We start from the raw sequence: 26,743 nt of genomic DNA, 5'->3' as shown, positions 1-26,743 counted from the left end.
TTAAAATGCTGGGGTGCCTAGGTGGCTCAGTCAATTAAGCATTTGACTCTTGATTTCGGCTCAGGTCATGATCTCGCGGTTTGTGAGATCAAGCCCCGCACTGGGCTCTGTGCTGACAGTGCAGTGCCTGCTTGGGATTCTCTCTCTCTCTCACTCACTCTGCCCCGACCCCCGCTTGCATGCACACACATGCACTCTCTCCCTCAAAATAAACATTAAAAAAAAACTTTAAATATTAAAACATTGATAATGTACATCTGTTATGGCATTTTTGTAGGTATTCAAAATACTTTAATATACATTATCTTTACTCCTTCCTTGACTGTTAAGGAAAGAAAGGGTAGATATTATTACACGGGCCCCAGAAAGATGACAACTTAGGTCTCCTGTACGTCTCGAATCATTCGGCTTTCACCACAAACTACAGCTTTCCTGGAAATAAGTCTTAAGATGAAGCGTGCCCAGAGACAGAGCCCAAAATTCTTAGAAAATCTGAGAAGATGATGCATCTCTTCATTTAAATTCACTGTGGCTGATTGATGGCCCATGAGAGAAAGGAGCGATGAAGTGATAATTGGGGGTATGAATACACACGCACACATCTTGGATTTGACCAGGGTTTCTATTGTGTTCAAAAATAACTTATTAGAATCTTACTAGAGAAATAACCTCCAGGGAGCTTTTAACTCTACTGTATGGCTAGATTTCTTTGAGGCTGGAGAAAGAGGACCTGAAGAATGCCAGCCCTACAGTTACATTCTATTCGCCCCAGTCCTCATAGTATAAGTGAAGACAAGTTGGCAGACCTATATATATTCAGAAGCAATGAAACCCAGAAAGGAGGCTCCTACAAGAAGAAGGTCATCAGTCATCCAATTTGGAGACGATATTTAACCAATGAAGACCCTTCCATCAGAACAAAGGGTCCAACACCAAACCCTGCATATACCAGCTTCCAATGCAGGAAAATAAATCTCTGGTGTGAGTTAATTTCCCACTTAATAATAGATCATTTAAAGGTAAGAAGATTGCTCATCTCTTGATCCAAAATAGAGCAGGGGAGAAGCTAGAAAAGATCAAAGTAGAAACTGTCATTTCAACAAAGTAGGGGAAGGTTTGAGAGTTTTAAAAGAAGTACATGCATGAAAGGAAAACTATCTTGACTTACTTTTTGGTGAGCCGAGGGTCCAGAGGGGGGTGTTGTGCTCCGTACACAGGCTGGATGCTGGAACCAAGAAAAAAAGAAAGAAGAAAATTGTCAGGAAGCTAAATATGTCAGGTAAGTATCATCTGCATCACAAAATTGGAAGGGACTTTGGGAAACAGGTCTCCTCCAAGACAACCACATCCAAGCCTTTCAGCCTGGGGGCACCTGGCTGGCTCAGTTGGCAGAGTGTGTGATTCTTGAACTCGGGGTCATGAGTTCAAGCCGGACGTTGGGTGTACAGATGAAATAAACATAAAAAAAATTAAGTCTCTGGAGAATGTTCATTTTCCACTGGGGCTTCAGCACCTTATATACCTGACAGACTGGAAGTCCTATCGGTAAAGACGGCAGCACAGAAAGATAACAGACTTTTGAGCTGGAGACAGCATGGTTTGAACCAGAACTCGAGTTCTGGCGTCCGCCACCTCTGTAAACTTGCGCGAAATTACTGGACCACTTTGAACCAGTTTTCTCGTCTGTAAAATGAGAGGATCACCTACCCCAAAAGATCACCTGGGCTAAACAACAGTGAAGCAACCCTAGGTACCAAGGGAAGGGTGACCCAAGTGACTCACTGATGGCTGGTGGGCGCATAAAGTGATACAACCCACTTCAAAAAAACAGGTTGGCAATATCCAGGAGGAACGAAATATGCATACCCTAGAGCCTAGCATATTCTTCTCAAATCTGTATCTTAAGAGAAATACATAGATATGTGTATCAGAAGACATATATGGGGCGCCTGGGTGGCTCAGTCGGTTGAGCGTCCGACTTTGCTCGGGTCACGATCTCACCGTCTGTGAGTTCGAGCCCCGCATCAGGCTCTGTGCTGACAGCTCAGAGCCTGGAGCCTGCTTCCGATTCTGTGTCTTCCTCTCTCTCTGGCCCTCCCGCCGTTCATGCTCTGTCTCTCTCTGTCTCAAAAATAAATAAAAATGTTAAAAAAAAAAAATTTAAAAAAAAAGAAGACATATATAAGACTATTCATAGCATTATAGTTCCTTTTAGCCTAAAACTAGAAATAACCCAAGTGTCCAACAGAAAATAAACTGTAATGTGTTCGTATAATAGAATATTATATCGCAACATAAACATACAAAATGGGGCACACAAGTAATAATGTGCATGAGTCTTCCAAATGTGCTGAGCAAAACAAGCAAAAAATAAAAGGGTAAATACTGTATTGTTCTATTTATATACACTTCAAAAACAGCAAAAAGGATTTATATATTTAGGGATGCATCCATAGCAATAACCCCATAAAGGAAGGAGGGATTAACACAAAAGGATGTGGTTACTTCAGAGGGAAGGAGAGAGTTGTGGTCGAGAACAGATCCAGGGGCTTCTGACCTGCTCACTTCTGGGGTGTTCACTTTGTGATTATTCGTCAAGTTATCATACCACACAACTGTTTTATGGAATAGGTCACAATAAAAAAGAGTGACTTGAGGGGCCAGGTGCCTGGGTGGCTCAGTTAGTTGAGAGACCAACTCCTGGTTTCAACCCAGGTCATGACCTCACGTTTCGTAGGGTTGAGCCCCACATTGGGCTTTGTGCTGATGGTGCAGAGCCTGCTTGGGATTCTCTCTCACTCCTCTCTCTCTTGAAATAAACACTCACTCTTGAAATAAACTCACTCACACTCACTCTTGAAATAAACATTAAAAGAGTGACTTGAGAATAATTATATATCTAGCCAAACTGTTGTTCAAATACAAAGGTGAGAGAAAAACATGTTGCAAGATGCAAGAACCCAGGAAATATGGTTTCCTTGACTCCTTCCTGAAGAAACTACTAGAAGAAAAACTTCAATGAACAATGAGATAGAGAAACTACAGTGAAAGGACTCGTGTAAAGAATTTAATGAATTTAGCCTTAAGACTAAGTCTTAAATTTGAGGCTTCATGATTAGAGAAGGTAAAAACAATGTAAGTGGCATAGGTTAAAATGGAACAGAGGATGGAGTGGCCAAATAAGTATGTTGGCTGGGGCACCTGGGCAGCTCAGTTGGTGAAACGTCCAACCCTGGCTCAGGTCATGATGTCACGGTTTGTGAGTCTAAGCCCCTCGTCAGGCTCTGTGCTGACAGCTCAGAGCCTGGAGCCTCCTTCAGAATCTGTGTCTCCCTCCTCTCTGCCCCCACCCCCCAGCTCACATTCTGTCTCTCTCAAAAAATAAATATACATTAAAAAATTTTTTTTAAAAAAGTATGTTGGTTTCTTCATCTTTCACAGACAAGACTCAAAAGATATTTAAAGGTGATAGCTCAAGTCATAGAGGCATAAGTATGTTTTAGGACAGGAGATAAACTGAGAAAAATAGGGACACCTGGGTGGCTCAGTTGGTTCAGTGCCTGACTCTTAGTTTCGGCTCAGGCCATGATCTCACAGTTTGTGAGTTCAGGCCCCACACTGGGCTCTGTGCTAACAGCACAGAGCCTGCTCCTTTCTCTGCCCTTCCTTTGCTCTCGTGCTCTCTCTCTCCCACTCTCAAAAATAAATACATAAATTAAAAAAAAAAAAAAACACTTTAATTGAGGGGTGCCTGGGTGGCTCAGTTGGTCAGATGTCAGACTTTGGCTCAGGTCATGATCTTGCAGTTTGTGGGTTCGAGCCCCGCATCAGGCTCTGTGCTGACAGCTCAGAGCCCGGAGCCTGCTTCGGATTCTGTGTTTCCTCCCTCTCTGCCCCTCCCCTGCTCATGCCCAGTCTCAGTCTCTCTCTCAATCTCTCTCTCTCTCTCTCTCTCTCTCACACACACATACACACACACAAATAAATAAACATTTAAAAAAATAAAAAAAAACATAAATAAACATTAAAAAAAAAAGACTGATGATGTTGAACATCTAAAAAAAAAAAAAAAGAAAAAAAAAAGAAAAAAATAAAAAAAACTTTGAGAAAAAATAATCAAGTAAAAGCAGATGAGGAAAGGGCAAGAAATGTAACTACCAATTTCATCATTGATCATGGTAGGCGGTCAATAGATGTCTCAAGAAATACAGTATAGAGTTATAAATGCAATCACTAGAATAAAAACACAAACTTTCCCAATTATCAGAATACACACACACACACCCTCTCCCAAAGCAAGTAGTCCTTACAGTGAAAGATTTTTTTTTTAAGAAAACATTAAAAACAGAGCTACAATAAAATATATCAGTCATTCCAGCAAATATAAAAGGGCTGAACTTACCTATTACAAGAAAATTATTAATTAGAGGGGACTGATTAAATAAATGATGGTACATCTGTAAAAAAGAATGGGGCAATTCTATACCCATTGGCACGGAACAAACTCTAAAACATTAATTAAATGTTTTAATTAAAAACATACGCAGGGGCACGCTGCTGTCCGTGTCCCCCCCTCTCTCTGCCCCCTTCCACTTGTGCTCTGTCAAAAATAAACAAAACATTAAAAAAAAAAAGATGCAGAACTGTATGCATAACATGCCGTCATTTCTGTGGAAAACCTTTAAAATAAAACAAATCCGCATACTTCTCTATGATTAGAGATCTCTGAGAGAATACACACGACACCAGCAGCAGGGGTTTGGAAGAGGAACTGGAGAACCCGGCAGCAGAGAGGCTGAGTTTTTACTACAAACTTTCTTGTGTCTTTCTGAATTGGTATCATGGACATGTATCACCTTTTTAGGAAATAAATGAAGCAATCTTAAGAGAGTTGGGAGGTTTAAATGAGTCAATGTGTAAAAAGCCCTTTAGCACAATTCCTGGCAGGTAGTAATATACTAGCAGGTAATGAGGTAGATTTGCAAACATCCAGAATGCCACCTGGCACACGCTCAGTGCCCAAGAAATGTTGGCTTTCTTCCTCCCTCCCATTTTGGTAATATATTCCTTACCAACATTTAGAAAGTAGAACAAATTTACCAACTATCTTGTTTGACATAACCAGTGTGATCCCAAAGTTGCTTTTAAATAAAAATGCAGCCAATTCAATCATTTTCATATTGATTTCTACTAAGATTCCAGCGGGAATGTTCTTATGTACAATCTTTATGGATATAGCTCTGACCTTTTTAGCTATTAAGAATCTCTAACTCCCCAAACTTTTCTGAAAGGTTATTCAGTAATTTGTAAACAAACCATTACCTATACCACTATAGAGATACAAATACAATTTTAACATGTTTACAGAGATTCCTAGGCAGAGAAAAAGGAGAAAGAAAATAAGAGGGATCAAAGAATAACAGGAAAGTCTGGCATACAGAGAGAAGGCTGACACAAAACAAAAATGAAAACACAAGCAAAAAAGCCAAAAGGCACAGATCAATGGAACAGACTAGAACACCCAGAAATAAACCCACAACTATATGGTCAATTAATCTTCAACAAAGCAGGAAAGTATATCCAATGGGAAAAGGACTGTCTCTTCAACAAATGGTGTTGGGAAAACTGGACAGCAATGTGCAAAAGAAAGAAACTAGACCACTTTCTTACACCATATACAAAAATAAATTCAAAATGGATTAAAGACCTAAATGTGAGACCTGAAACCAAAAAATCCTAGAAGAGAACATAGGTAGCAACCTCTTGGACATCAGACATAGCAAATCTTTCCTAGATATGTCTTATGAGGTAAGGGAAACAAAGGCAAAAATAAACTATTGGGACTACATCAAAACAATAAGTTTCTTTTTTTTTTTTTAATTTTTTTTTTAACATTTATTTATTTTTGAGACAGAGACAGAGCATGAACAGGGAAGGAGCAGAGAGAGAGGGAGACACAGAATCTGAAACAGGCTCCAGGCTCTGAGCTGTTAGCACAGAGCCCGAAGCGGGGCTCGAACTCACGGACCGTGAGATCATGACCTGAGCCGAAGTCAGATGCTTAACCGACCAAGCCACCCAGGCGCCCCTCAAAACAATAAGTTTCTGCACAGCGAAGGAAACAATCAACAGGACTAAAAGACCATCTACTGAATGCGAAAAGATATTTGCAAATGACCTATTTGAGAAAGGGTTAGTATCTAAAATATAGAAAGAACTTATAAAACTCAACACCCAAAAACCAAATAATCCAATTTAAAAATGGGTAGACGACATGAACAGACATTTCTCCAAGAAGACACACAGATGACCAACAGACACATGAAAAGATACTCATCAACACTGATTATCAGGGAAATACAAATCAAAACTATAATGAGATATCACCTCATACCTGTCAGAATGGCTAAAATCAACAACACAAGAAATAATAGGTGTTGGTGAAGATGTGGAGAAAAGGGAACCCTCTTGCACTGTAGGTGGGAATGCAAACTGGTGCAACCATTGTGGAAATGACTATGGAGGCTCCTGAAAAAGTTAAAAATAGGGGCACCTGACTGGCTCAGCCGGAAGAGCATGTGACTCTTGATCTCAGAGTCGTGAGTTCAAGCCCTACGTTGGGTGTACAGATTACTAAAAAATAAATATAAACTTAAAAAAAGTTACAAATAACATTACCATATGACCCAGGATTCATATTGCTGGATATTTACCCAAAGACTACAAAAACACTATTTCAAAGGGATACATGCACCCCTATATTTATAGCAGCATTATTTACAATAGCCAAGATATAGAAATAGCCCAAGTGTCTATCAATTGATGAGTGGATAAAGAAGATGTGGTGTGTGTGTGTGTATATATATATACACAACGGAATATTATCCAACCATAAAAAAGAATTAAATCTTGCCATTTGCAACATCATGGATGGAGCTAGAGAATATAATGCTAAGCAAAATAAGTCAATCAGAGAGAGACAAATAGCATATGATTTCCCTCATATGTAGAATTTAAGAAACAAAACAAACGAGCAAAGGGAAAAAAGAGAGAGACAAATCAAGAAACAGAATCCTTTTTTTAAAACTTTTTTTTAATGTTTATTTTGGGGGGGAGAGAGAGAAAGAGAGAGAACACAAACAGGGGAGGGGCAGAGAGAAAGGGAGACGGGGGGTCTGAAGTGGGCTCTGTGCTGACAGCAGAGAGCCCGCTGTGGGGCTCAAGCCCACGAACAGCGAGACCATGACCTGAGCCGAAGTCAGACGCCCCAGAATCTTAATTATAGAGAACTGATGGTTACCAGAGGGACAGAGGGAAAGGTGGGGGGGGGGGGTTAGTTAAGTAAGTGATGGTTTAAGGGGATTAAGGAGTGCACTTGGCATGATGAGTAATGTACGAAACTGCTGAATCACTATGATGTACACCCGAAACTAATACAACAGTTAACTAACTGGAATTAAAATAAAAACTTTTTTAAGGGCCACTTATTTGTATTTTAATATTTGCAAACACTCACAGATGAGTACGCTTGAGTTCTCAAACTCCACAAGCCTCTTTACAGTAAAATATAAAGACCAGAGGATAAACCCTGCAGGAAGATTTCAACAGGCTGGTTAGACTGGGTGAATGGATAGAAAAATAAGAGACGGTCCTTAGAGTCTCCCTTTTAAAAGAGTAACACCACCTGCCAGTAGTCCATGCAGAAAAACAAGCAATCCTAATTGTGCGGGTCGATTAATTACCATCCAGGAAGGAGATCTTAAAATCATGGTAGGCTGTGTTTTATTTCTATTTGTTTTTGTTTGTTTTTTTTAGTATAATTTATTGTCAAATTGGCTAACATATAGTGTGCACAGTGTGCTTTTGGTTTTGGGGTAGATTCCCGTGGTTCATCGCTTCCATACAACACCCAGTGCTCATCCCAACAAGCGCCCTCCTCAATGCCCATCACCCATTTTCCCCTCTACCCCATATTTTTAATTTTTTAAAAGTGTACTTATTTTGAGAGAGACAGACAGCAAGTGGGGGAGGGGTAGAGAGAGGGGGGCAGAGAGAGAATGAATCCCAAGCAGGCTCTGCGCCACCAGCACAGTGTGGAACCCAGTGGAGCCCAATGTGGAACTCGAACCCACGAACCATGAGATCACGACCCAAGTTGGACACTTAACCAGCCGAGTCACCCAGGTGCCCTGGTAGGCTGTTTTGTCTATGTCAGCCTCAAGGTGTCGGCACAGCCAGAAAGGCCAAGGTAAGTGATGGACTTCTTCAGCAAAGGTATCAGAGCCCGTGTTGAATTTGTTAACGTACTCTTGAACTAAAAAACCATGATGCATCTGTACCTAAAACACTTTAATTAATCAGTGTACGGAATCTCAAAAAGTAGCCAAGACATTTGAAAAGAAAGAGAAACGAAGATGAAACAGAGACTAAATGCAGACTGACTGAAAGCCTGGTGATTAAGGTGCTCAATTTCCCACCATTTATAATTCACCTGTCAGCCTGGACCATCCCTACTCCTCCCAAACCACACTCAACTCTAGAGCGGGCTGGTCTCCACTCTGCCTTCCAAATATTTCTTAGCTACTGAATCAGGCTCTTCTCCCATTTCAATATCATATCCAATCTGAAACATTCCCTTCAAATTCTATACTTCCCGCCATGAGATTTTCCCGGACGCTACCCCACAGCATCCATTAACCCATGCCTTCTCTGATTCCCTAAAATATATAAATCAGGGCTTATACTACTTCTAATAAGTAAGTAACTTTTTAAAAAAATTTTTATTATTTATTTTGGAGAAAGAGAGACACACACACACACAGAGTATGAGCAGGGGAAGAGAAGAGAGAGAGACACACACACAGAATCCGAAGCAGGCTCCAGGCTCTGAGCTGTCAGCACAGAGCCCGACACGGGGCTCGAACTCACAAACCACGAGATCATGACCTGAGCCAAATTAGACGCTTAACTGACTGAGTCACACAGGCACCCCATAAGTAAATAACTTTTTTAAATGAATTTGATTTAGATCATAATATAAGGCATACCGACATCAGTGCTCCACTCGTACATAAGAAATAAGACATCATTGGGAATGCAAGCTGGTGCAGCCACTCTGGAAGTATGGAGGTTCCTCAAAAAACTAAAAATAAAACTACCCTACGGCTCAGCAATTGCACTACTAGGCATTTATCCACGGGATACAAGGGTGCTGTTTTGAAGGGACACATGCACCCCCATGTTTATAGCAGCACTATCGACAGTAGCCAAAGTATGGAGAGGGCCCAAATGTCCATCGATGGATGAATGGATAAAGAAGATGTAGTATATATATATACAATGGATTATTACTCAGCAATCAAAAAGAATGAAATCTTGCCATTTGCAATTACGTGGATGGAACTGGAGGGTATTGTGCTAAGTGAAATTAGAGAAAGACAAAAATCATATGACTTCATTCATATGAGGACTTTAAGAGACAAAACAGATGAACATAAGGGAAGGGAAGCAAAAATAACATAAAAACAGGGAGGGGGACAAAGCATAAGAGACTCATAAATATGGAGAACAAACTGAGGGTTGCTGGAGGGGTTGTAGGAGGGGGGGATGGGCTAAATGGGTAAGGGGCACTAAGGAATCTACTCCTGAAATCACTGTTTCACTATATGCTAACTAATTTGGATGTAAATTTAAAAAAATAAAAAATAGGGGCGCCTGGGTGGCTCAGTCGGTTAAGCGTCCAACTTCGGCTCAGGTCATGATCTCACGGTCCGTGAGTTTGAGCCCCCCGTCAGGCTCTGTGCTGACAGCTCAGAGCCTGGAGCCTGCTTCAGATTCTGTGTCTCCCTCTCTCTCTGACCCTCCCCCGTTCATGCTCTGTCTCTCTGTCTCAAAAATAAATAAACATTAAAAATAATTAAAAATAATAATAAAAAATAAAACAAGTTAATAAAAAAAAAAAAAAAGAAAGAAAGAAGACATCATGGGTTTCAAACCCTGCCAACCTCTTCCTCCCTCCCGTCCTCAGAAGCCACTTTACTGCATCTGGCATTTTTCACCCTTATTTTTGTCTTCATGTTTTTATTTTCCAAACAATATTCTAAAGAATATTATAGTATTATAGTATTTTTTCCATGTGTTTTAAAACTTTATATAAATGGCACCACACTATACATATGACTTATTTTGACCCTAAGTCATAAATGCTACTTTAAATATTACTTAATTTCATGGCTGGCTAACTGGTCTCTCCAACACAAAATTTAAAAAGCATTTGCTCCACACAAGTGCAGAAAGCACTTTATTCACATTTTCAAACAAAAAGACAAGTACAGAGAAAAATTAACAAACATCTATGAGCCCATCACTCTGATTTAACAAATGTTAATACGTGTCACATTTCTTTTTTTAAGAAAATAAAATTGGGGAAGACTACTGAAGTCCCAAGTGCAGTCCCCCGTCCTGTTCCCCTTTGTCCCCAAGAGACAACCACTCTCCTGAAGTGGGTATGAAATCCGTTCCATCTGTTTTTATACTTTTACACACACATGCATACATAAAATACTGTTTTGTGTTAAAACCGTACACAAAAGCCCACACGCCACTTATCTTTCCACGTCTTGCTTTTCTCACTCAACAGTGTGTTTTCACCCCGCTGCACTTTTCAGTTTTTCTGATTACAGAGTAACATATGTGTGGTGGAGAAACCCAAGAGTCAATGATACACAGCGTCCTCACGGGGGAAGCCACGGTGCCAAGCAGACTTCCCGCTTCTAGGGAGCAGTGGTGATGCCATGTCTTGTTTTGCAGTCCCCTCACCACCCGGCAGAGTGCAACACACTCCAGCAGGCACTTACTAACAATACTTAACGAGGGGCGCCTGGGTGGCTCAGTCGGTTAAGCGTCCGACTTCGGCTCAGGCCATGATCTCGCAGTTTGTGAGTTCGAGCCCGGATCAGGTCCGCACTCAGCGCCTGCTTGGGATTCTCTCCCTCTTCCTCTCTCTCTCTCTGCCCCTCCCCTGGTTGTGCACGTGTGTGCACTCACTCTCTCTCTCTAAACGAACAAAAAATAAACTTCAAAACACACACACACACACACACACACACACACACAAAATTTAACGAGCGAGGACTGGAACTCTACAAACCCCAGGTCTCTGCTTAGGCAGACTAGTGGCTCATTAAACCTCAACACTAGAGGCAAACCCGGCATCTTGGGAGAAATCACACTGCACATGCAGAGAAATGAATGCCATAGCACGTACCGCAATGGAGACAAAAGTGAGCAAAACTCCTGGTCAACCTCCGACGTTCTCCTTAATAAAACCGACACCACAGGGTGTATTGGCATAGAGCTGGTTTGCATCGTCGCCATAGTGCAAAACCGTTGGTAGGAAAAATCAACAGGTGTTTGCTGAGTGCTGACAAAGGAGCAAAAGCAAATATGGGAACAGACCTATGGGATTTAAAGCCAAACATGTTGGCAACTGATTCAGGTTCACACACTCATTTGATGGAAGTCTTCCAGAACTGGGGTTCTATGCTGTCTCTGTGATAATTTAGTATCTTCTAGCCACTTAATTTTATCAGTCACACGTTTCCAAACTAAGAATAGGTTGTAATACAGTGTACGTGCCCAGACAGGCTGGGACCATAACACTGAGTCCACTATCAGATTCATAAATGTTATGGAAAATAACCAAATGACAGAGGTTTTTAGTTGCAAATCTGCAAGCTCCTAAATAATTTGAGTGATTAGACACTTTTCTCAACTCCATTTAATACTAAAAAGCACTCCCTAATTTTTTTTTTTAGTATTTATTCATTTTTTGAGAGGCAGAGAGAGACAGTATGAGCAGGGAAAGGACAGAGAGAGAAGGAGACACAGAATCCAAAGCAGGCTCCAGGCTCTGAGCTGTCAGCACAGAGTCTGACACGGGGCTCAAACTCATGAACAGTGAGATCATGACCTGAACCGAAGTCGGACGCTTAACCGACTGAGCTACCCAGGCGCCCCTCCCTAATTTTAACAATAAACACATTTGCTTAAAAAGAGGGAGAAGCCCTTCCCAGAAGGACTGGAAATAAGAATGTGGGAAACTAGCTGGGCTTTGGCTCACATTGGTCTCTCCTATTCCAGGTCTTATCTACATCTTTTCACTGGAAGCGTCTACACCCCTGGCCTGGATGAGGTGCCTTGACAGGTGTCCTAATCTTGGCAGAGACTGACTGAGGGAAGAAGTAGCAGAAAAAGCACCGGACCCAGAGTCAAGAAATCTGCAGCTATACAGCGTGATTTGGGGCAAGTCACTTTCCCTCTCTGGCCTCAGTTTCCTTACCTGCAGTGGCCTTAGACATTCTACAGTTTCACGACACTCAGATGCTCATGGGGCCAGCAATTTGCTACTTCCAAAAGCACGAGATAGAAAAGCCCACCTTCAGTGGCCCCCACACCATCTACTCTTACCTACCAGTCATGCCGGGTGTGAGTGACAAAGCAAAAGAGAAATACCCATGGACATGAGTTGAAGCTAGTTGAGTACTAGTTGAACTTTAAACTTAATCCTCAGCTTCAGCCTTAGAGGTCACTCAATCCAAAACTCTCATTTCATAGATATGGAAACTGAGCATAGAGTATTTAAGTACTTGGTCCTAAAACTTGGCTTTTTCTCTAAGTGTATGACATCACACTCTTACCTGACCAGCTAAGTCAGAAACCTGGGAATGGCATCTCCTTCTCCCTCACTCCCTAAATCCAGTGGTTTACCAAGTCCTTTGATATTCTCAAATTTGACCCCTATGTGCCATTGCCCTAGTCCAAGCCATCATCACCTCTCCTTCCACTGACTGCAGTGGCCACCTAACTATACTCATCTTGATCCCCAGTGGGGGGCAGGGGTGGGTGGTGACTGGAGTGTTTGGAAACTTGTATGTGGGAAAGGTGTTTGTCCCAATAAATGGTGGGTCTTCCTGGCACTTAGTGGGCAAGGGCCAGGGGTGTTAAACATCCCACAGTCCAGTACAGCCCAGATTTAACCCACCCAAAACACCAACTGTGTGTCTCCCATCCCTAACTGTTGAAAATGCTGGTCCAAGCCATTTTCCTCAAGGCAGCCAGAATATTTTTTTATACATGCGAATCTGATCGTGCCACAGCCCCCACCAACCTTCTAATGGCATCCCACTGCTCTTGGGATAAATATCAAAGTCCTTAACTCAGCCTATCTTTCCAACACAAAGGGCCTGGAAGACATAGAGAGTTTGGATTTCGTTCTAATTACAAATGAGAGAGAGGGGCAAGAAGAGAAACGGGAACACCAGTTAGAAGGCTAACGCAGTAGTCCAGGCAACAGAGAGGAGAGAACGGCTCAGACCCACAGTATATTGCGACGAGCCAACAGGACTTGCTGATGAACTGAATGAGGCAGGAAAGGAAAGAGAAGGATCAGACGTTAGGATTTTGGTGAATGGCGGGACCATTAAATGAGATGGAATGAGTGGCTTGGCAGGAGAGGGCACATGTGGAAATCAGGAGTTCTGTGTGGGTGTGTTCAGCATGAGACACCTATCGGACAGCCAAGCGGAGATGCGTTAAATGTTCAAAATCCACATGGCAAAGGCTCCCAACGCTGGAACTCAGGCTGCTTTCAGTTTGATTCAGGGCTCTTATCCCAGTGGTTCTCAAAATGCAGCCCCGAGATTAGCAGCAGCAGTAATCACTTGGGAACTTCTGAGAAAGTCTACTTCTCAGGTCCCATCTCAGACCTACTGGATCAGAAACCTTGGCTACCTACGGCTACCTTGGATCAGAAACCTGGCAATCTATGTTTCAACAAGCCCTGCAGGTGACTCACCAAAGTCTAAAGTTTTAGGACCGCTGCTCACAATCATACTCCTCGGTGATAATGAACACCTGATAGCCACAGCTGCCCTGCATTAGGCTTCTTTGCGTCTCTGTAAATCTTCTGCCTGATTAGCAATAGGGGGTGCTTTGTTTGGGGTTTTCTTCTTTACCCAGGACTCACTGGGGGCTCCAGACATACCACTGATCAAAGTTTTTGAATTCCAGTCTCAATGTTTATCTATTTTTGAGAGAGGGAAACAGAGTGTGAGCGGGGGAGGGGCAGAGAAAGAGGGAGAGACAGAATCTGAAGCAGGCTCCAGGCTCTGAGCTGTCAGCACAGAGCCCGACGGGGGGCTCAAACTCGCGAACCGTGAGATCATGAACCAAGCCCAAGTCGGACACTTGACCGACTGAGCCACCCAGGTGCCCCAATTTGAATCCCAGTTTCAGAAACTAGAGCAAGGGGGAGAAACAAATTAAAAAGGAGCTACTACAACCATAACTATCATTTTCATAATAGCTAATGTTATTGAGTCCTTCTTATGCACTTTCTGTGTATTATCTCATTAATCCTCCTAACAGCCTCATGAGATAGGTACTCTGCTCCCATTTTATAGATAAGGAAATTGAGGCACAGAGAAGTTATGTATCTTGCCCCGGGTCACACAGCTAGAAAGTGGCAGAGCTGGGATTTGAACCCAGGCAGTCAGGTTCCAGAATCTGCATTTTTTTTTTTTTTTGAGATATAATTGACGTAAAACATTGCATAAGTTTAAAGTGTACAGAGTGCAGGGGCACCTGGGTCGCTCAGCCATTTAAGCATCCGACTTCAACTCAAGTCATGATCTCAGTTTGTGCATTCAAGCCCCGGTTGGGCTCTGTGTTGACAGCTCAGAGCCTGGAGCCTGCTTCAGATTCTGTCTCCATCTCCCTCTCTCTCTGTCCCTTTCCCGCTCGTGCTCTGTCTCTCTAGTATAAATTAAAAAAAAAAAAAAAATTTAAAGTGTACAGAGTGTTTACCACCTTAGCATTAGCTAACACCTCTATCAAGTCACATAATTATCATTTCTTTTTTGTGGTGAGAACAATTAAGACCCAGTCTCTTAGCAACTTTGAAGTTTATAATACGGTGTTGTTGACTATAATCACTGTGCTGTACATGAGATCTCCAGAACTTATTTATCCTAGTTGCAAGTTTCCAGAGCCTAAACTCTTAACCACACGGTATATAGTGTTGCCTATCTTTCTAGGCATCTAGAGAAGAACCATTTGATGTCATAAGTACATAAGGCTCTTATAAATAACTGAGAGAATCTTAAAAGATGTTTAAGGAGTACCTGGGTGGCTCAGTCGGGTTGAGCATCTGACTCTTGATTTCAGCCCGGGTCATGATGCCAGGATAATGGGATCAAGCCCCCAGCCATGCTCTGCACTGAGCATGAAACCTACTTAAGAGTTACCCTCTCTCTCCCTCTGCCCCTCTCCCCTGCTCAAGCGTTCTCTCTTTCTCTTTCTCTTTCTCTCTCTCTCTCTCTCTCTCTCTCTTTCAAGAAATAAAAAACAGGGGCGCCTGGGTGGCTCAGTTGGTGAAGCGTCTGACTCTTGATTTTGGCTCAGGTCATGATCTCATGGTTTGTGACTTCAAGCCCTGCATCGGGCTCTGTGCTGACAGTGGGGAGCCTGCTTAGGATTCCCTCTCTCTCTCTCTCTCTCCCTCTCTCTCTCCCCCCCCTCACTTGTAATCTCTCTCTCTCTCTCTAAATAAAATAAACTTAAATAAATAAATAAAATTTTAAAAGATGTTTAATTCTATCTAGTTACCATATAACTTAGCACTTCTACATAAACTCAAAAAAATGGAAAACACACATCCACACAAAAACCTGCACGTGAATTTCATAACATTGTTTACAATAGCCCAAAAGTGGAAACAACCCAAACGTCATCAACTGATGAATGGATACACAAAATGAAGTATAATCGTGGAATATTATCTAGCCATAAAAAGGAACAACATATTGATACATGCTACAACATGGGCGAGCCTTCAAAAACAGAGCCAGCACAGAGCCAGACACAGGGTTTGAACTCACAAACTGTGAGATCAGGACCTGAGCTGAAATCGAGAGCTAGACGCTTAACCAACTGATCCACCAGGCGCCCCTCACATTATTCCATTTACATGGAATGTCCAGAAAAGGTAAATCCATTGAAATAGAAGGATTAGTGGTTGCCAAGGGCCGAGGTGAGGGGACGAATACAAGGCTTCTTTGTGGGGTGATGAAAATGTACTGAAATTGGTGGTGCTGGTTGCACAAAACCATCTATACTTTGAACGAATATACCAAATACCACTGAACTGTACACTTTAAAAGGACGCATTTTCATAGTATGTGAATTATATCTCAATAAAGCTATTTTTAACAAAGGATGTTATTTTTAAAAAGGATGTTTCATTCATTTTGAACTTAGGCTAATTTACGAAATAAAATTCCTATTTGTTGTCATTAAGGTTGCTAGACCATGATCAAAGAAACTGAAAGGAACTGCCATCACTTTGAATTTTTACCTTTCAATTTGCAGAGAAAACTAGTTTCACTTCTAGGCTGCCATGGGCCTAGAAAGTTACTGATGTCATTTCCCCACCCAGGAGAAAGTTCTTCACTAACACTGAAAGAGTACAAATGCAAAACTTCTATTCTTGGGGAAATGCCCTAGTCTTTTCCTTAAATCAAAGCACCTTCTATCTAAAAAAACTTTAATTTTCTCCCATAACCAACAGCTGCTAGGGCTCCCCACTGAAAGAACACAGCTAAACAATAGTTCTCTTCAACCAGCAAGGTACTAAAAACTGTTATGAGCTGTGCCAACATTTTAATGCCTTAAGATAAATAATAAACATAAATACCTAGTACTGGAGTAAGGAGCTGAGAAACATTCTTTTAAATGTTTACTTGCTCTAATAACAAGAATCCTCATAACTAGTATTTATTAAGCAACTATAATGTGCTAAATAAACATCGTTCTAGGTTCTTTACAAATAGGATGTTTAATTTAGTCCTGATAGTAACCCCGAGGAAGTATTTTTATCCTCATTTCATAAATAAGAAAATTGAGGTCTAGAGAGATTGAGTAAATCATTTGTCATTGATCACACAGGTAAGAGTCCAAGTAATAACTCAGGCCTTTCTGAACTCAAATGTTCTCTCCTCTATTCCTCTTCGAAATGAAAAAGGAAGCCAGAAACTTGAAGAAACAGAAAAGACTCCTCTTACTTACAGAACACAAAAGCAATGCTCTGAAAAAAGCTGACTGCTCCTATAGTCCAAAAGAGGAAATATGGGGGCACCTAGGTGGCTCAGTCGGTTAAGCGTCCGACTTCGGCTCAGGTCACGATCTCGCGCTCCGTGAGTTCGAGCCCCGCATCGGGCTCTGTGCTGACTGCTCAGAGCCTGGAGCCTGTTTCGGATTCTGTGTCTCCCTCTCTCTCTGACCCTCCCCCATTCATGTCTGTTTCTCTCTGTCTCAAAAATAAAAAAAACGTTAAAAAAAATTAAAAAAAAAAAAAAAAGAGGAAATATGGAAAACAAAAAATTGTTCATAACAATCAGCAGTCAGCAGGCGTAAAAGACCCCACCATATCCCACATCTCAAATACTGCTTCCTGATTTAACAGTTTTCCCACTGATTCTGACTATAACCTTAGGATGTCAAAATTGAATGATCTCACCATGGAAAACCCCAGAAAACAGCAGTTGTGACACTGGAGAGCTCCCTAGACCAGGAAGGAAAACAAATCAGTTGGCAGGAAACGGTGCCTATCTAAAAACATAGAAGTCTTTAGCATTAGTGTTAACATTGTAATTCCACAGCACTTTAATCTGAAGCTATTTCTGCATTCTCTTGCATTATTCTAATAATGTGTTACTAAAAGCTGATTCCCATTCTCCATATGTCTAATAGGATCCTAAATAAGACTGCTACATAGCCATCACTGACCCTAATTTCCGTTTTGCTATTAAAAAAAAAAAAAATCCACATATACACACAAATTCAAAGGATTGTCCCTGAAGGAAAAGACCTCTAATCCATTAAGAAAAGTAGCATGTGGGGCACAAGCAAACATGTATTTCATCACCCAGTGGCCTATGGCTGGTGGAAATCTTAAATTCCTGACTGAGATATACATTCCTTATGCTCCTCAGGGCTCTGCCCAAAACAAATTGAAACTATAAACCAACAGCAGGTTGATGGATGTACAAATGCTAAGCTCTCAACCTACATCAAAAAGGGGAAGGGAGTCGAGTAGCTTAAAAGGTCTGCTCTCCAACTAAACTACTGAAGAATGAAAGAATCTCGTGCATTTGCACAAGAACATTACAACGCAGAGGAAAGAGGTCACTTGGGGTTAAACAAATCCATAGAAAATGCTGAAGAAATAACCTCGATCCTTGAGTCACTCTGTAATAATTCCTAATGGGAAGCAGCCAACTTAAGATAAAGCAAGGTCGAGCTGGAGAATTTTCCTCACTTTTTCTGTCCCCCTGGATACGATCCCAAGCTCCCACCAGAATCTTTTGAGAGTCCAAGAAAAGATTCATACGTACAGATCTGGGGAAGCAAGGGAAGGGGCCAGCCCTTATGCAAGCAACCACCTGTGCGTGATAGAGACCCCCAAGAAGGAGTTTTATTTAAAGTGAGAGACAGCTTTGGGGATGACCCTCCAAATCCAGGACCGACACTGGCTATTCACCCAACTCCACTGTCCTTTACACCCAGACTCCGGCCACCTCCGGCGGAGGGCACCGGCTTCGGCGCCCTCCGCCCCCAGACCCTGGTGTGCTCCCACACCCAGCCATTCCCAAAGCTCGCTGCCCGCTACCTTTGCTCGACAGCTGCCCCGCCGCCACCAGGCAGTCCCAGCTCCCCCAGCCCAGGTTCCCCCAAACCGGCCTTTCGAGGTCGGTGGCGCCCCAGGGCCGCGGGATTTAGGGCTTAGGATCTGGAAGGGTTTGGTCCAATCTCTTCCTCTCGGCGTCCTGGGCTTACCTCCCTGGCAGCTTGGCGCTCCTCTTCCAAAACTGCTTGCTGTTCTCGGCGGCCATTGCTCTGGCCGGGGAAGGCCTGGCAGGCGGGCCAGGGGGTACCCGGCGAGATGCCCCCAGGACCCCGTAATCGGAGGGCCAACCCAGGCCGCTTCCCCGCCGCCGGTCACCCGCTCCCAGCTCCTGGGGGCGCCATCTTGGATGTGGGCACCCCCCCACCCAGCGCCGCTGCCATTGGTGGGTTGCGCAGGCCGTGGTCAGACAGACCAATAGAGAGCCGGAATCCTGCAGGCCGCTGAAGCCGAAAAGTGACATCAGGCACTGGGCACACAGGTGGACCGGGAAGGCGGAGCTTGGAAGAGCAGGGAGGCGGGGCTGAAAGTTCCTTAACCCTGGGAGTGGAAGAAGCAGGTAAAGAAAGGGACCTATGGGGAAGGAAGAAAGAGTACTGTTTTCTTTCGGGAGGGAATGAGGTTCCTGAGCCTAATATTTTTTGGAAAGACAGAGCATATGTATTTATACATATAAATCTTTGAACTAAAAATAACGGCCATGTGGTGGTTGCAGCCCATTTTTAACATCTCCCAAATCAATGTTACTCTGGTTATTATCCTCCTCACCTTTCCCTGTTCCGTTTGGAGTCCTTTTTTTTTTTTTTTTTTTTTTTTTTTTTTTTTTGTTAAATCTATGAAGGAAGATCAATACGTATCCAATAGCCCAGGGTTGCTAACTGTTCAACACGTGAATAACGGTTGGTTCATAAGAGTCTTCCATTCGTCTGGTAATTGATCACTAGTAAAGGATTTGTTCTGGGGGTAAAATTCAAATGATTTAATCCGTGTTTCTATCATTAACTGCCACTTTCTGACTATGAGAAGCCAGATACTGACTGTTTAGGACATGCTCTTATTTTTTCCATCCAATTCAGACTACTAAGTAACATTTCCTGCCGGGACATAGCATATCTCCAAGGCATGAATCACAAAGATTAAGGATATACCCACAAACATCTTTAATCCCCTTTATTAATCTATTATAAATCTATCACCCTTGAATTCATTTTCAATCTAGTTTTCACTTGGAATGAGATTTGATACAGCGTTTTGAATCCTTTGAATGTCTTGTCAGTGTTTTTTGCTCTTTGTGAGTTTCTGTGGTTGTATACTACAGTGATTGGGGTGGGCAGGGAGAATGAGGGGGTGGGCAGAGAGCACACCCTAGTCCAAAGTAATTTTTGTCCTAAAAAAGAACTGTTGACGTGGGCTGCTTGTCCTCCATCCCGGCTTCTGTTTGCTGTTACAACACATCCTCCCACATATTGGAGAACATTTAAGGACCCCCTGTCTAAAAAAGAACATATGCCCTCCAATGGCCTTTTTCTATATAGACATTACCCCCATTTTCAAGCTTCTTTTGTAAATTTTGCAACCATGATACTGTATGAAACGGGCTATTTTACTTTCTGTGAATTTTTCAAGTTTTCATAGACTTTCATAGTCTCAGATAGTCACCTTTATGGGCATTTAATCCAAAAAACAAAAGCCCTTCTAGCCTTTTAATCATTTTAGCTGCCTTTCTTTGGCTTTTCTTTTTCTTCGAATGCAGTGACCAGCACTGCATACTGGGCTCCACGAGGAGTTTCCTGAGGTTTTTGTTGAAACTGATGCTTTGTCTTTATTCTAGACAGCCAGAACTTTTGCTGGCATTTTGGACTTTACAAGAGCTGGCATCTCAAAGGAATAATGTACAGCAACTTCTAGATCCCTTTCTTTGGTGGTAACTGGAAGTTCAGAATTGTGTCCCCCTGTGTTAGCTGCCTTATACTGTCCATGTGGCAAGTCACCTGCCACTTTCCAGCCTACTCACATAGCTTTAGAAATATTCCAGAAGATGCTCCCTATTGACTTGACATTTCACTATGTGGAAAGCAGAGTATAATGTGTACACCAAAAAATGTCTTAAAGTATTCCTTTTTCTTAATTGTTTATGAGATGTTAAATAACACTGATTCCCAGGGGATGCTGTTAACATCGTTCAATCCAGAGACGTGCTATTATTCCTACTCTTTGTTTTCCACATCTAAGCCAGTTTCTCATCCAAAGGGGAAAAAAAATCACTCTTGTCATCTGACAAAAACTTTTTAAATAGTCTTTTTTTATGTTTATTTTTTTTAAGTTTATTTATTTTGAGAGAGAGAGAGTGATCAGGAGTGGGGTGGGGGCAGAGAGAGAGGGAGAGAGAATTCCAAGCAGGCTCCATGCTGTTAGCACAGAGCCCAGTGCAGAGCTCGAACTCATGAACCTATAGATTATTACCTGAGCTGAGATCACGAGTCACTTAACCTACTGAGCCACCCAGGCACCCCAGTGTTTATTTTTTGGGGGGGAGGGATAAGAGGGGGGTTTCTGTGCTGACAGCAGAGAGCCCAATGCGGGACTTGAACTCACAAACCGTGAGATCATGACCTGGGCTGAAGTCCAACCTTTAACCAACTGAGCCACCCATGTGGCCCTTTAAATAGTCTTTCTTAAGCACCCAGCCACCTCAACCCAAAGTCTCTATTAAGATAGTTGAGATTGTTGGGCCCTTTCTCACCACCACCACCACCATCATTATCAAAATCTAAACCAACCACATCTATACAGCAGCCTCCTATTGGTCTTCCCTGCTTATACTCTTTCCCCCTTAGAGTCTCTTCCCCAGAGAGCATCCAGAGAGAGCCTTCTAAAATGTTAGTCACAACGGACAACAGCCAAAGTATGTAAAGAGCCCATGTGTCCATTGATTGATGAATGGATAAAGATGTGGTATATATACAATGGAGTATTACTCGGCGATCAAAAAGAATGATATCTTGCCATTTGCAACAATGTGGATGGAACTGGAGGGTATTATGCTAAGCAAAATAAGTCAGTCAAAGAAAGACAAATATATGATTTCATTCATATGTGGAATTTAAGAAAAAAAAACAGATGAGCATAAGAGAAAGGAAGCAAAACTAAGATGAAAACAGAGAAGGAGACAAACCATTAGAGACTCTTAAATACAGAGAACAAACTGAGGGTTGCTGATGGCGTGTTGGGTGGGGGGATGGGCTAAATGAACAACGAGCATTAAGAAGGGCACTTGTCGGGATGAGCTCTGCGTGTCATATGTAAATGATGAATCACTAAATTCTATTCCTGAAATCATCATTACACTATATGTTAACTCACTTGGATTTAAATTTAAAAAAAATAATAAACATGTATATTTCAGGGGAAGAAAAATAAAATAAAATGTCAGTCACCTTATGTCACACCTCTGCTCAATACCTTGCAATGGCTCCATCACATTTGGCATAAAATCCAAGCTCCTTAAAGACCCCTCCATGGGGCGCCTGGGTGGCGCAGTCGGTTAAGCGTCCGACTTCAGCCAGGTCACGATCTCACGGTCCGAGAGTTCGAGCCCCGCGTCAGGCTCTGGGCTGATGGCTCGGAGCCTGGAGCCTGTTTCCGATTCTGTGTCTCCCTCTCTCTCTGCCCCTCCCCCGTTCATGCTCTGTCTCTCTCTGTCCCAAAAATAAATAAAAAACGTTGAAAAAAAAAAAAAAAGACCCCTCCACTCTCTTTCTTGCTTAATCTGCTCCAACCGCACTTACTGGCAGTTTCCCTGTTCCTTGAATCCTCCCAGCATGTTCCTACCTCCAGGCCTTTGTATTAGCCATTTCCTCTGCTTGGAATTCTCTCGCCACAAATATCTGGATGGCTTGCTCCCTCAGTGTCTTCACAATTGGGGATGCCATCCCTGACCACTCATCTTAAATAGCGGTCCCCACCACTCTATTTTTCTTTAAAACCCTCTCGGGGCGCCTGGGTAGCTCAGTCGGTTAAGCAGCCGGCTTCACTCCGGTCATGATCTCACAGTCCATGAGTTCGAGCCCTGCGTTAGGCGCTGTGCTCAGAGCCTGGATCCTGCTTCAGATTCTGTGTCTCCTTCTCTCTGTGCCCCTCCCCTGCTCATGCTCTGTCTCTCTCTGTCTCAAAAATAAATAAAAACATTTAAAAAAAAAAAGACATGATCACCACCTGGCCTATTATGCACTTCTCTGTTGCCCATCTCCATCCCTAGAATGTAAGCTCCACTGGGGCAGGGATTTTGTCTGTTTTGTTTCCTGCTATTCTCACCTGGGATAGCACTTGGCACATAGTCGGTGCTTAATATTGACTAAGTAGGAAAATGAAAAGTATAAACTGTTCTTGTCTTTTGGCTCTATGTTGTTCATAAACATTTTGCTGTTGTTGGAAAACATGTTACAAACCATGTTTTCTGACACCTACTAGGATGCGTCCACTTTACCAAAGACGACAAGCTTGCCTCTACTCTTGGTTGAAGAACAGTCTCCCTTCCTATTTGGAAAGACTGTCCTCTTCAAACTCTTTTGCAGCTTCTAGGCCAGTCTTCTCATACTTTAATATACATGTGGATCGCATAGAGATCACGTTAAAAGCCCAGATTCTGATTCAGCGTGTCTGGGCTACAGCCTACGATTCTGCATTTCTTTTTGGGTTTTTTTTTTTTATGTTTATTTATTTTTGAGAGACAGAGAGAGACAGAGAATGAGCAGGGGAGGAACAGAGAGAGAGAGAGAGAGACAGAATCTGAAGGAGGCTCCAGGCTCCGAGATGTCAGCACAGAGCCCGACACGGGGCTCGAACCCATGAACCGCGAGATCATGACCTGAGCCGAAGTCAGTTGCTTAACCGATTGAGCCACCCAGGCGCCCCTACAATTCTGCATTTCTGATAAGCCCCCCGCCCCCGTGACACTGATGCTGCTTATCTGTGGACCTCCCTTCATAGATCTGTTTCAAGCACCTTATGGCCTTTGACCCTTGAGTTTATCTCAAGGATTTGATTATTTTTTAATGTATTTTTTTAAAGTAATCTCTACACCCAGTGTGGGGCTCAAAGTCACAGCACCGAGGCCAAGAGTCCCATGCTCTACGGACTGAGCCAGCCAGGTACCCCAGGTTTGATTATTTTGAAAGTATGAGTAGAAGACTCTCAATGTAATCTGCCCTCAAGGTTTAAACCTTTCCCTCCTTAACTGCATCTTCATTCAAAGGAGAGTAAAACAACTCAGTCGGGGGCAAAGTAGAGTTAAGGGAATGATCCACGTGTGGGTTGCAGGTGGATTCAAAAGAGGTGGGTGTATCCCAATCCTTAGAGAAAGTTCTGTGAAGAGATAAGCCCTGAGTAGAGACACCATAGGAAAAAGAAAGAGAGGGAGAGAGGGGGAGAGAGACTTGAAGAATAGTAAAAAGGAGCCTGGTTGGGGAAGATAAAAATCGAGGAAAAAGCCTTTGGACTTAGTTACCAGGAGATCACTGGCAGACTTTAACCTCTGCAAAGGAGTGGAGTGGACCCTGTGAGGAGAAGAAGGGTTAAGACAGGAGAGCAAGGAGCAGCCCTCACAATGCACCACAGAATGTTCTGTTGAGTTACCAAAGGGATGGTGAGGTCAACCTGGGATCTAAAGGCAACAGAGCTTTCTCGATATCTAAACAACCTCTAGAAAGAGCAAAATGAGAGAAATCAGTTATATTAGAGAAGGCAAAGCGATAAGCAAAAAGACTGAAGGAACAAGAGGTTGTTGGAGTAAAGGGAGTTAGAGTGGTCACAGGGGAGCCTGGGTGGCTCAGTCGGTTAAGTGTTCGACTCGGTTTCGGCTCAGGCCATGATCTCACAGTTTGTGAGTTTGAGCCCTGCATCAGACTCTGTGCTAACAGTATGGAGCCTGCTTGGGATTCTATCTCCCTCTCTCTCTGCTCCTCCCCCACTTGCACTCTATCTCTCTCCATCTCTCAAAAATGAATAAATATTTTAAAATTTTTTTAAAAATAGATGGGTTTTGTCAGACTGAAGAAAACATAGGAAAATTAAGGAAATTTTGTTAGGTGGTGGAATTATATATCTTTCTATTTCCAGAATTTTTCTTTTTTGCTATTTTGAAATATATGTCAGATATTTAACCTGGGGTAGGTAAACTTTTTCTATAAAGGGCCAGACTGTAAATATTTTCCACTTTCCCAGCCATACGGGCTCTGTTGAAACTGCTCAACTCTGCCCTGTAGCATGAAAGCAGCCACAAACAATATGAAAATAAACTAGTGTAGCTGTGTTCCCACAAAACTTTATTTTTGGATGCAGAAATGTGAATGTTATATAATTTTCACATCATAAAATATTAGTTTTTCAGTTTTTTTCAACTATTTAAAGATGTAAAGACTAAATAATAATAATGATATAATAATAATTAAAAAAATAGGGGCATCTGGGTGGCTCAGTCAGTTAGGCGTCCGACTTTGGCTCAGGTCGTGATCTCACAGTTTGTGGGTTTGAGTCCCACGTCAGGCTCTGTGCTGACAGCTCAGAGCTTGGAGCCAGGTTCAGATTCTGTGTGTGTGTGTCTCTCTCTCTGCCCCTCCCCCACTCACACTCTGTCTCTCTCTCTCAAAAGTAAATAAACATTTAAAAAAATTTTAAATATAATAATAATAATAATAATAAATAATAATGTAAAAACCATTCCTAGCTCACAGGCCATACCAAAAAAAGCATGACAGATTCGGTTCATGTGTGGTAGTTTGCCAACCCCTGCAATAAAGAATAAATAATAGGGGCACCTGGGTGGCTCAGTCGGTTAAGTGTCTGACTTCGGCTCAGGTCATGATCTCACAGTTTGTGAGTTCGAGCCCCACGTTGGGCTCTGTGCTGACAGCTCAGAGCCTGGAGCCCACTTTGGATTCTGTGTCTCCCTCTCTCTCTGCCCCTCCCCTGCTCACTTTCTGTGACTCTTTGTCTCTCAACAATAAATAAACATTAAAAAAAATTTTTTTAGATAAAATAAACATAAAAAAGAATAAAGAACACATAAGAACAAGGTTAAGAAACAAAAAATTTACAGTAAACCTGAAGTCCCCTTTTTGTTCCTCCTTGGTCCTGTTCCCCTCCCCTTCTCCGTGGAAACCACAATCCTGAGTTATGTGTTCAGCTTTCTATGCATGTTGCAAACTTTCACTTTACGTATGAATGTCCATAATCATGTTTTTCACATTTTGAAACTTTATAAATAGCACCACACTACACATAAACTTCAGCCACTGGCTTTTTTCATTCAGTATTCTGTTGATAAATGGAGCTTTAGTTGATTCATAGTAGCTCTAATATTGTGTTCCACTCTGTGAATATTCCTCAATTGTTGTCTCTAATTTTTTTTTAATTTTGAACAGTGTTCAGTTAACATTCCCCTTCCTCCTCACTTTAGGTACAACCACTGTGCAGGGTTTTGTATTGTCCTCTTGTCTTTCTTTATACTTTTCCACCTATGTTCATAACCTTAAATAATGTTTTCTTTATAGTAATGACATTGTATTGTACCTATTCTGTTTCTTGCTGCTTTAAAAAAAAAAAAGATTTTTAACGTTTATTCATTTTTGAGAGAGAGACAGAGCATGAGTGGGGGAGGGGCAGAGAGAGAGTGAGGGAGACACAGAATTGGAAGCAGGCTCCAGGCTCTGAGCTGTCAGCACAGAGCCTGATGTGGGGCTTGAACTCACGGACCGTGAGACCATGACCTGAGCTGAAGTCAGACGCTTAACTGAGCCACCCAGGAGCCCCTGTGCTTGCTGGTTTTAGACAACACCGGGGTTTTGAGATTTAGCTTTAGTTCACATTGATGAGTGTAGTTTGCTCATTTTCACTGCTGTACAGTATTCCATTTTATAAACAGCACAGGTTCAGGGAGACTGGGTGGCTCCGTCCGTTGAGCGTCCGACTTCGGCTCAGGTCATGATCTCATGGTTCATGAGT

General features: G+C 42.4%; 2 protein-coding genes across 2 annotated transcripts in view; one reads left to right on the top strand and one right to left on the bottom strand.

Moving 5' to 3' along the window:
- TBC1D22B (TBC1 domain family member 22B) overlaps positions 1 to 19,085 on the bottom strand; it is an 81,113-nt gene extending 62,028 nt beyond the window's left edge. Inside the window, exons 1-2 of the mRNA XM_007085240.3 lie at positions 18,895 to 19,085; positions 1,169 to 1,225 (exon numbers count right to left, since the gene is read on the bottom strand). Of these exons, the coding sequence (XP_007085302.1) occupies positions 1,169 to 1,225; positions 18,895 to 18,950 (113 nt within the window). The 5' untranslated portion in view covers positions 18,951 to 19,085. The remainder of the gene's footprint in view (positions 1 to 1,168; positions 1,226 to 18,894) is intronic.
- Positions 19,086 to 19,229: 144 nt separating this feature from the next.
- Positions 19,230 to 26,743, top strand: part of LOC102960445 (transmembrane protein 217) — a 33,148-nt gene continuing 25,634 nt past the window's right edge. The window contains exon 1 of the mRNA XM_007085241.2: positions 19,230 to 19,301. The gene's annotated coding sequence lies outside the window, so the exon portion shown is untranslated. The remainder of the gene's footprint in view (positions 19,302 to 26,743) is intronic.

Source organism: Panthera tigris, chromosome B2 (assembly GCF_018350195.1).
Source record: "Panthera tigris isolate Pti1 chromosome B2, P.tigris_Pti1_mat1.1, whole genome shotgun sequence".
NCBI lineage: Eukaryota > Metazoa > Chordata > Mammalia > Carnivora > Felidae > Panthera > Panthera tigris.
Note: the sequence above shows the minus strand (reverse complement) of the source record. Positions and strands in the feature narration are given on the sequence as shown.